Source organism: Leptopilina boulardi, unplaced genomic scaffold (assembly GCF_019393585.1).
Source record: "Leptopilina boulardi isolate dan_hultmark-lab unplaced genomic scaffold, ZJU_Lbou_2.1 LbouV2_229, whole genome shotgun sequence".
Classification (NCBI taxonomy): Eukaryota; Metazoa; Arthropoda; class Insecta; order Hymenoptera; family Figitidae; genus Leptopilina; species Leptopilina boulardi.
In genome coordinates this window covers 1,125,127-1,134,826 of record NW_026137784.1, presented here as the reverse complement: position 1 = coordinate 1,134,826, position 9,700 = coordinate 1,125,127, and the positions used below count along the sequence as shown (strand labels likewise).

Genomic DNA, 9,700 nt, shown 5'->3' with positions numbered 1-9,700 from the left:
TATTTAAATGTTCAGTTCGGTTCCTTTCGCTTCCGTTCGTGTAAAGACGTTTTTGCCACGAAATTCAAAATTCTCAATGTAAATTTATTTTTAAAATAATTAATTTTAATATTAAAATATTATATTAATTAATATAATTAATTTATATAATAGAAAATTAATAATTAATAAATAAAAATCAAATTTCTATATATTTTTTTATTACAAATAGCATGTACAATACATTTTTTTTTTTAAATTTTAATATTAAATTAAATTTCATTTGGCGTATATCTCAATTTTATTTCATTCATAATAAAAGGAATTTTTTCTTTTTGATTCATATTCGTCCAATCATCTAAATTTATTGGTATAACAGAATAGCCTAATGATTCTATGCTATTGTTGTAAATAATATATTTTTTTCGTAGATGCTTAACATTTCTATAATATTCATTATTTCCATAATAAAGAAATGCAATTCTGAAAATGGAAAAAAAAAATTAAATTCATATTTAAAAATATATTTTTTTATCTAATATATAAATACTTACATTTTACTCTCTGGTGGAATAATAATGTCTTCAATATTTACAGAAACATTTCTATTATCAACATGATTAATTGCCACAGGAAATCCACCTTTTCTCATAACAACAATATGATCTATGAAACAAAAAATAACAAAAATAAGAAAAATGTATTAATAAAAAAAAAAGAGAAAATATAATTAAATACTTACGGAGAAAATGATCATATTTGGTAAAGACATTTGATTGTACATATTCATGACCTCCTAAAGCTTTTTCAAGTGTATTTAATACATTATCATTAATTTTAACATGTCTATTGATATTATTTAAAGAACTAAAATATTTTAATAATTGTACCGAAGGCAAATATTCTTTATAACTTGGTTCCAATGTTTTAACCATTTGATAAATAAAACGTATGCGAATTTTTTCATAAATTTTCAATTGATTAAAGAAAGCTTCTGAATTTTTAAATGTTAATGAAATTAATTCGTGATTATAATAATTTAAAAGTATTAAATTATAACATTGTTTAGTGAAAGATAATTTTGATCTTTCATTTTTAAGAATATATTGTTTTATTGAATCCCATAAAGGTGGTGTCTCAATAGAAATTGATAAACCCAATGTAAATGCAATTAATTGCATTCTATTTAATTTTAAAATTAAACGTGGATTTTCAAAGCATTTAATCATTAAATAATCTATAATTTTTGTATTATGATGTCTTAAATTTTGTAAATCATAAAGAATATCAATTCCAATTTCAAAGGAAAAATTTTCATTTGACATTAATGATGTTATCAAAAAATCAATAAATTCTGAATTATATAAATCATTGGAGAATTTTGTTGTTAAACTGAAAAGAATAAATTTATATTTATTATTATAATTATATAATTTATAATTAAAAACATGTGAAATTAAATTCTTACCTTGATACTGATAATCTTTTTATTACATCAAGAATGTTTTTAAATGACAATTTCGTTATATTTCCAATAATATGATATTCAAATTTTCGAATATTAAAATTTTCCTTAATTATAATGTCAGGAAATACAAAGGAACTTGTATAAATACTTGCAGCAGTTCCAACTGAATATCTAAGTGGATATTTGGAAATTTTCCTTAAAATTGAAACAATCAATTTCTTATCTGGATCTTTAAAATGTACAGCATTATATAAATCAGTACACAATATGAATATATTATTATTATTATTTCTTATTGTTGAATCTAATGATTCTTGTATATCTTTTCTTAACAATTTTGCTTCATCGATTTTTATTTCAATTAATAATGTTCGTATTTCTTCTAATTCAGTGAAATTAGTATCTTTAATTGATTTAGTTTCATTTTGTATTTTTTTCAACAATGTTGTAAAAATTATACTATTTTTCTTTATTTTTAAATCTTTTAATAATTTCACAGCATCAATTGCTTCGTATAAATTTATATTATCTATTTGTTTATCAAGTTTATCGCAAACAATTAAAATATTTTTTTTTTCCCTTGGAGTTTTAAATTCAACATTATATGATGATATTGAAATTTTTTTTAAAATTTCCAAACAATTTTCTGATGTTAAATGTTCATGATTTTTTTCAATATAATCAAATATTGATGTTCTATCATTTTCTAATTTTTTATTTGATTCTGAAAAATTAAATTAAATTGTTAATATTTTAATTAATAGTAATTTTAATAAAACTAAATTTAATTACCTTCATTTAAAGAATATGTTGCACAATTTTGATATTTAATTGCTGTTGTACATCTTCGAAGACATGTTAAATTTCGTAAAATAAATGACATTTTTAATGAATATCAAAAAATGTACATGTATTTTAAATTATATAATTTCATTTACAAATTTTAATTCAATTAAATGGAAATCTGTAATTAAAATTATTTTTGAAAAAAATGTATTGTTAGAAATTTTAGGTTATATTATAATAATAGATATTTTTAAATTTTCAATACCTTAGATACTATTTAAAAATGATTTCTTTTTTTTAAGAATTTAAGAGTTATTTTACTTTAAAATTGTAAAAATCATTAATTAACTTACAAAAATCAAGTGATTTAATTGAATCCGTCCTATTTCTTTTTTTTTCAAATTAATAAATTTCCACTTCAGTAGTTGCCCCTAAATCATTTAATATAGAATCATTTTTTAAAGATAATAATTATTTTAAATAATCACAATTAATAAAATGATGTAGTAATAAAAATAAAAACTAATAAAATTTTAATGTATTATAAGGTTATGTTCACTTTTGTTTATTTTCAGCATGGTTAAGAATTTTTGTTACCTTGGATTGGCATTACTGATTATTGCAGAGATGGCGTCGTCAAAAAGTAACGTCCGTGAACATTTTCATTCGAAATTTGAAAGAATCGTATCAGGAACATAGAATATGCGAGGAAGTGGCACGGTATCAACCAATCAGAACGCTGTATTAAGATTATTTGAAAGTATTAGGAGCTGCAGCCGCAAACAGAGGTGGCACTATGTCGACCAATCAGAGCGCTAGTTTTCATGACATTTGAAAGTATTAGGAGCGACAGCCGCAAACAGAGGTGGCACGGTTTTGACCAATCAGAGCGCTGCTTAAGGATAGTTCACAGGGAATTGAAAGTATTAGGAACAGCAGCCGCAAACAGAGGTGGCACAGTCTTATGTACTGTATAAAATATTAAAGGAGCTTTCTGATTGGTTGAAATAGTGCCACTTCCTCGCATATTCTATACTCCTGATACGATTCTTTCAAATTTTGAATGAAAATGCGCCGTGAATCGCGCAAACGTATTAGGAACTTATGTATAACGAATATAAGAAGTGGCACGTAAACTTTTGAATTTATTGAAAGTATTTAATTATTATTTAATGTAAAATAATAATTATAAATAAACTTTTTCGATAAAACAAAATTGGAATAATTAAAAATTCTTTAAATAATAAAATAAAATTTAGTTTAAATATGGATTAAATATAAAAAGTATAAAAACAAAAATGAAATCTGATTCTAACCTCAAAATCACATGTCAAAATAACAAAATTAATTAATTTTAATGCATTAAAATAATTAAATATCGTTCAAAAAATTAATTATTGAGGAAATATAACAGGCGAATAATAATTACAAGTAATAAAAAAGGTAAACTACTGTTATAAATAAAAAAAAAAAAAAGATTTTTTTCTGTAAAATTTATAGTAAATGGTAAGTTAAAGTTATTTTTTCACATATTATTTATTATTATTTCCTTTATATATTAAATTGTTATTTATAAATATAAATAGTCCAAAAAATGTATAGAAATTTTATTTTTATTATATTTATATATTTATTAATAAATTGTTTGAAATATTTTTAATTATTATAGAATAATAAAATCCATTGTTTTATTTTTAGTATTGTATTTTGAATTATTGGAGAAAATGGCTCCACTTTCATTCAACAAATTAAAAAAGAAAGTAACGGAAATTCCACAAAAACCAAAAGCAAAAATTAATAGATTCAATGGACTTACAGAAGAGGAAATTCAAAAAAATTGTCCTCCACTTCCAGATTATTTAAAAATGAATCTTAATTTAGTATTTATTGGAATAAATCCAAGTTTAATGTCCGCTTATCGTGGACGATATTATGCTGGACCGGGTAATCATTTCTACAAACTTCTCCATGAATCTGGTCTTATTTCACGAAATATTAATTTTGAAGAAGACGAACAACTTTTAACATTTGAAATTGGTTTAACAAATATTGTTGATCGTGCGACAAGATCATCGGCCGATTTAAATCGAGATGAAATTAAACAAGGTTCAATAATTGTTGAAAAAAAATTACGTTATTATAAGCCAAAAATTGCTATTTTTAATGGACGTTGCATTTATGATGTATTTGCAAATAAAACAGGAAAATTTGATTTCAATTTTGGCTTACAATCAGAAAGAATTGGCGATACTGCAATTTGGGTTGTACCATCGAGTAGTGCAAGATGTTCAAATTTTCCACGAATGAGCGATAAATTAAAATTTTATTTATCACTTAAAAAATATTTATCATTTTTAAATGGTGAAATTAATGATGTTGATGTAAAAGAATTTTATTTTAACGCTGGAAAAATTAATGAATCAATAATGTGGAGACGAAAGAATACTTCATTATTTTTAAATTGTGGAAAAATTGCCAATAAAGTGACATTAAATTCGTCAATTTCTGATATTACATCAGTTAATAATGAATTTGTAATTAAAGAAATAAGAAGTCAAAATGGAATTGAAAAATTTGAAAATAATTCTCTCGTTAGAGAAGAAAAAAATGAAATTAATTATGATAGTAAAAATTTGACAAAAAAAAATGAATTGAAACAAACATTTAGAAAAATGACAAATTTTGATACACAATTTAAAAAAAGAGAGAATTCCTCCGATTTTGTGAGCTTAATTAAAGAGAGAATAGAGGCAAAAAAACGAAAAGCAGATGACATTGAAAATTCATAGAACAATTTTTAAAAAATATAATAATTAAAATACAAAAAAATAGTTTTTTTTTAAAAATAAATTCATTTTTCAAAATTAAACGTAAAAAAATAAATTTTCAATCAATAGAGGCAAAAAAATGACCTTGAAATTTCAGACGGAAAAAAAAGACCAATAACTTCTTGTACAGACAGATTCGATAAATATTGTAAGGGCTAATATTTAATTTTTTTTTAAACAAAATCGATAATAAAAAAAAAAAGTTATAAAAAATCACGTAATTTGAATAATAATTTATTCTTATTTTTCAGGTATGAAAGAACAATTTTCCATATATGAAAGTATAAAGGAGAAAAATAAAAAATGATGAAAAATTTAAAAATTCAACACGTCAGAATTGCGGAGAAGAACGACATTCATCGAAAATAGTCGACCATCTCAACCGCTCGATAAATACACACGTGCATTACACACTTGTCAGTGAAGAAAAATATAATCAAGTGGACTAGCAAGAGAGAGAGAGAGAGAGTTGATTGTCAATTGGATTTTTTTATTTTCAATCTCACAATACAGACGTAATTTTATTTCATTTATAATGTGAGTACAGTTCATATTTAATTATTGATAATGGACAAGTTATAAATATCTCATATATGACGTTATAATTTTAAAACGTAAATTTACGTTTTTTTTTTTTTTTTTGACGTTTACATTGCCGGTCTTATTTTATTTATGTCAATGGAAAATTACTTTGTTCCAATTTATATTAATTTTTATTGAATTAAATTTAGAAAAAATGAAAATCTTTTTAAGAAATTTAGAATTCAATTATTATTATTTGCATTTAAAATTGTTTTTATTGCAAACATGTGTGATTCATCAAAAGTTATCTTGTGAATAATAGATTTAATGTGAACTTGTTAAAAAGATTTTTTCACTATTGATGAAAGAAAAATCATTTATCTAGTTAATTTAGATTTATTTTATTTGGAACTATTGTAAAGTGAAAATAAAACTTAAAAAATTATTTATAATTTTTTTTTTTTTTAACTTAATTTTTATCATTAACGAATCTGCAAATTGATTAATTGAACCTTGTATCGTTGATTATTATTATCTTAAAATTATTTAATCAATCATTCTTTTTTCATATTTTGAAAAGAAAAAAAAAATTTTCACGTTCATTTAACGATTAATGAATGTCATATTTCATTAGAATAATAAATTGTAAAAAATACGTTTCAGAAACTTTTATTTTAATTTTTTTTCAGTTTTTACTGTAATGGAAACCTTTTTTTGGTGATTTCAATTTTTTAAAATAATAAATGTAGAAGAATGAAAAATAAATAGAAATATATTATCGTAAACTTATATAAGACTAAAAATTTCTAAAATTAATGACACGTAAATTGTAGAATATTATTTTTACATTAGTAAAATGTTCTCATTGTTAACTGACCTGAAATAGATTGTCAAGTATATTTAACATAAGATTCCTAATAAATATAATGAAACTAAAAAAATAATTTTAAATATACGTATAAAAATTTAAAAAAAAAGATTTTATTAACATTATTTATTTATTTATTTATTTTTCAGGATGCTTGGAGTCTCTGGCAGCGGTGCTATTGTTGCTTTACTTCTTCTTTTAGTAATTATTTGCACAGTGAGTGAAGGTGCAAGATATCGTGCAAAATTTATCCTCTTTATTATCTTGAGTGCAATTTCATCCACATGGTGTATTCCACTCATGTTTTTAAGAATAGGCGATTGGAGAAACGCTTTGTAAGTTGAAATTGAATATAAATTTTTTATTCACAATAACAATACAATAATTAAGTTCATTTTATTATTATATTTAATTCAATAAAAGTATATAACAATTGAATTTAAAAAAAAATAATTGCAATTTTTATTTTAAATTAAAATAATCTTTTTAATACAAAAAAATTTAAAAAAAAAATTATTTTTTAACTAATATAAAAATTAATTTCAAAAGAATACCAGCATGGGGATGTAGACAAATAGCAAAATTATTAGGAATGAAATTTCATATTCGCGGTAAGGAAAATATTGTTCGCGATTCAGGATGCATTGTTTTTGTTAATCATCAAAGTTCCTTGGATCTTTGTGGTAAGTGTCTATTTTTGAAATACAATTTTTTTTTAAATTATCATTTATTATCATAAATTACTGTGAGAAAAGAGAGAATTTTTTTTTTCCTTTCCCATCTTCTTTAAAATAACAATTTTTTTTTTTCAGTATTAGCTGAACTTTGGCCTGTTCTTGAACGTTGCACGGTCATTTCTAAAAAAGAAATTCTCTATTTGGGAACATTTGGATTGGCCTCGTGGCTTTGGGGCACAATATTTATTGATCGTGTCAAAGGCGCTGAGACACATTCAACAGTTAATTCAACAGCTGAAATTATTAGAGCAAGAAGGGTAATTTATAAAAGAAAATTTATATTTTTTAATTATTTAAAAAAAAAAATGTAATTATTTTAAAATATTCTTTTCAGGCAAAAGTTCTCATGTTTCCTGAAGGAAAAAGACATTCTGGAACGACTTTGCTTCCCTTCAAAAAAGGCGGATTTCATGTTGCTATTACATCTCAAGTTCCAATACAACCAGTTATTGTCTCCAAATATTATTATTTAAATGACAAATTAAAAAAATTTGATTCAGGTATTAAAAATATGTTTTTTTTTTCTCATAATTCTTTTTTTTTCTGATAACCAATTTTTCTCTAATATCAAATATTTAATATTTTCTTTTAACAAATAATTTTTGTTTTTCTTAGGGAAAAGTTATATTAAAATTCTTCCCGCAATATCAACGACAGGTCTCACAAAAGACGATCTACCTCAATTAATGGAAAAAATATACGAAACAATGAATAAAACTTTCAAAGAATTGACACAGGAAGTAATTACAGAACACATTGAAGACTTGAAAGTCGAGTAAATTTCAAAATTATTTCAATAAATTTGAAAAAGAAGATATTTTTTCCAAAAAAAAATTATCTCGCACAATCTTTTTTAAAAATGGAAAGCGAAATCTGTTGTGATATTTGGCAGATCTTTGCCTAATTCCTGCTCATTCATCGATGTTAAACTGCCAATAAAAAAAGGTATTCACATTCACAAGAAACTGATAAGAAAAAAAAAAAAAAGATTTAAAAACTTCGTACTTATAGAAAAAGAAACATATTTTTCAGAAAAAAAAATAATTCTCTTTTTTTCAAGAAGAATTTTTCGCATTAAAAACAAAAAGATCCTGTGATTTTAATAATTGTATTGCAAAAATATTTCCTATTTATTTTTAATTTAAAAATCAATAACGTCCTTTAATGATAGTAATTTGGAAAATCCATCCAACGAAAATTAATCTCAATCTACATTTTTCTATTTTATTTTACTTTTCTGCAAATATTGAACTCTTAAATGTCACATTTCTCATGTCTATTTATTCTATATATGTTAAGAACACCTATGAGAATTTTTAAATTCACAATCAATTGAATTGTGTACAATGATCTTTAAAATATTTTAAACTATTTTTATATTCACTAGAAGATAAAAAAAAAAAAAATTATTGTTAAATACAAATCATGTATGTAATTTGTAAATATAATCGAATTATTATTCTCCTTAAAGCAGAACTGATAGACGTTTAAAAAAAAAAACTAAAAAAAAAAAAATTGCACAAAACATATCTTTTTACACTTGTCATTCAAATATTTTTTTTGCTGTATTTTCATAAATTTGACTGTATAGATAAATAATACTGTTTATATTTAATAAATATATTTTAATTGTTATTGAGAATTAAATTATTTATAATACGAAAATAATTTATTTTTCAGGTAAAATTATATGAAAATGAAAAATGGTATTAAATTATTATTTATTTTCTTCTTTCTATTTTTTTTTTCAAAGATACATTCATCAACATCATCCATTCGAAGTCTTAATTTTTGCATACTGGCAAAATAAAAATGTAGGAAAAATTAATTCTAAAATTCTCATTCATTCTGTATTATACTTAAAATGAGACTTTGATTTTGAAAAAAATTTTTTTTATCAAAATTTTTAAGTCCCTTTTTTTCGAAAAATACTATTTTCATTTTTTTTTTTTTATGTACAATTAGCGCTGCTTATATGAATCATAATAGATTCACACCTCTGTACAAAGAAATTTAAAGATATAAATATTACTTTAAAAACAAAATATTTGTCACTATTAATGAATGAATTCTTTTGTTTTCATTTTTTCTTTTTTTTTTTTTTTAATGGGAAAAATGAAAAATCACATGGGAAAATCCGATCAGACGAGTAATTTTCAGGATTCTATATACAGTTAATATCGAGTGTTTTTTTTTTTTCTTATTCTTAAATGAATAATTCGTTGTCCTGTTTTTTCTTCTTCTATAGTAAACCTTGACGAAAAATTACTGTAAATTTTTTTTTTTTTTTTTTCGAAAAATCGCACATTCAAAATTAAATAATTCTACAATTTACAGAAATTTTTCGAAGACGAAAGTTTTACATATTTAAAAAAAAAAGGAGGGTTGGGGAAGTGAGGGGGAAATTATCGTAAATTTATGCCCATTATCACGAATAATTCGAAATACAAATATACATTACACATATAAAATGTCTCAGAAAAGTTAAATCAACTCTTCGATGATCGAGGTA

At 22.4% G+C, this 9,700-nt stretch overlaps 3 protein-coding genes across 5 annotated transcripts; 2 read left to right on the top strand and 1 right to left on the bottom strand.

Moving 5' to 3' along the window:
- Positions 1–183: 183 nt before the first annotated feature.
- LOC127280014 (uncharacterized) lies at positions 184–2,852 on the bottom strand. The gene is made up of 6 exons (XM_051302709.1): positions 2,587–2,852; positions 2,240–2,411; positions 1,448–2,171; positions 722–1,371; positions 534–645; positions 184–462 (listed from the first exon to the last, which is right to left on the bottom strand). The coding sequence occupies exons 2-6, from the start codon at positions 2,328–2,330 to the stop codon at positions 252–254; spliced, it is 1,788 nt and encodes a 595-aa protein (XP_051158666.1). The 5' UTR covers positions 2,331–2,411; positions 2,587–2,852; the 3' UTR covers positions 184–251.
- A 492-nt stretch (positions 2,853–3,344) lies between these two features.
- On the top strand, positions 3,345–5,102 carry LOC127280019 (G/T mismatch-specific thymine DNA glycosylase-like). 2 transcript variants are annotated; one of them, XM_051302726.1, is made up of 2 exons: positions 3,345–3,676; positions 3,932–5,102. In XM_051302726.1, the coding sequence occupies exon 2, from the start codon at positions 3,958–3,960 to the stop codon at positions 5,020–5,022; it is 1,065 nt and encodes a 354-aa protein (XP_051158683.1). In that variant the 5' UTR covers positions 3,345–3,676; positions 3,932–3,957; the 3' UTR covers positions 5,023–5,102. The 2 variants fall into 2 exon arrangements, with proteins under 2 accessions (XP_051158683.1, XP_051158682.1); XM_051302725.1 differs by having other exon boundaries at positions 3,345–3,739.
- Positions 5,066–9,488, top strand: LOC127280023 (1-acyl-sn-glycerol-3-phosphate acyltransferase beta-like). 2 transcript variants are annotated; one of them, XM_051302733.1, is made up of 7 exons: positions 5,066–5,209; positions 5,313–5,598; positions 6,601–6,786; positions 7,001–7,134; positions 7,264–7,445; positions 7,523–7,688; positions 7,804–9,488. In XM_051302733.1, coding segments are annotated over exons 2-7 (834 nt in total). In that variant the 5' UTR covers positions 5,066–5,209; positions 5,313–5,596; the 3' UTR covers positions 7,968–9,488. The 2 variants fall into 2 exon arrangements, with proteins under 2 accessions (XP_051158690.1, XP_051158689.1); XM_051302732.1 differs by lacking the exons at positions 5,066–5,209; positions 5,313–5,598 and adding an exon at positions 6,269–6,300.
- Positions 9,489–9,700: the final 212 nt, after the last annotated feature.

What these genes read in the sequence shown, in the direction of transcription:
- LOC127280014 (XM_051302709.1), bottom strand. Translation starts at nt 2,330, where the DNA reads ATGTCATTTATTTTACGAAATTTAACATGTCTTCGAAGATGTACAACA. An exon ending in CAAATATGATCATTTTCTCC is followed by an intron (nt 646 to 721) that starts GTAAGTATTTAA and finishes TTTGTTTCATAG; the next exon opens with ATCATATTGTTGTTATGAGA. An exon ending in ATTCCACCAGAGAGTAAAAT is followed by an intron (nt 463 to 533) that starts GTAAGTATTTAT and finishes TTCCATTTTCAG; the next exon opens with AATTGCATTTCTTTATTATG.
- LOC127280019 (XM_051302726.1), top strand. Translation starts at nt 3,958, where the DNA reads ATGGCTCCACTTTCATTCAACAAATTAAAAAAGAAAGTAACGGAAATT.
- LOC127280023 (XM_051302732.1), top strand. An exon ending in AAGTTCCTTGGATCTTTGTG is followed by an intron (nt 7,135 to 7,263) that starts GTAAGTGTCTAT and finishes TTTTTTTTTCAG; the next exon opens with TATTAGCTGAACTTTGGCCT. An exon ending in AAATTATTAGAGCAAGAAGG is followed by an intron (nt 7,446 to 7,522) that starts GTAATTTATAAA and finishes TATTCTTTTCAG; the next exon opens with GCAAAAGTTCTCATGTTTCC.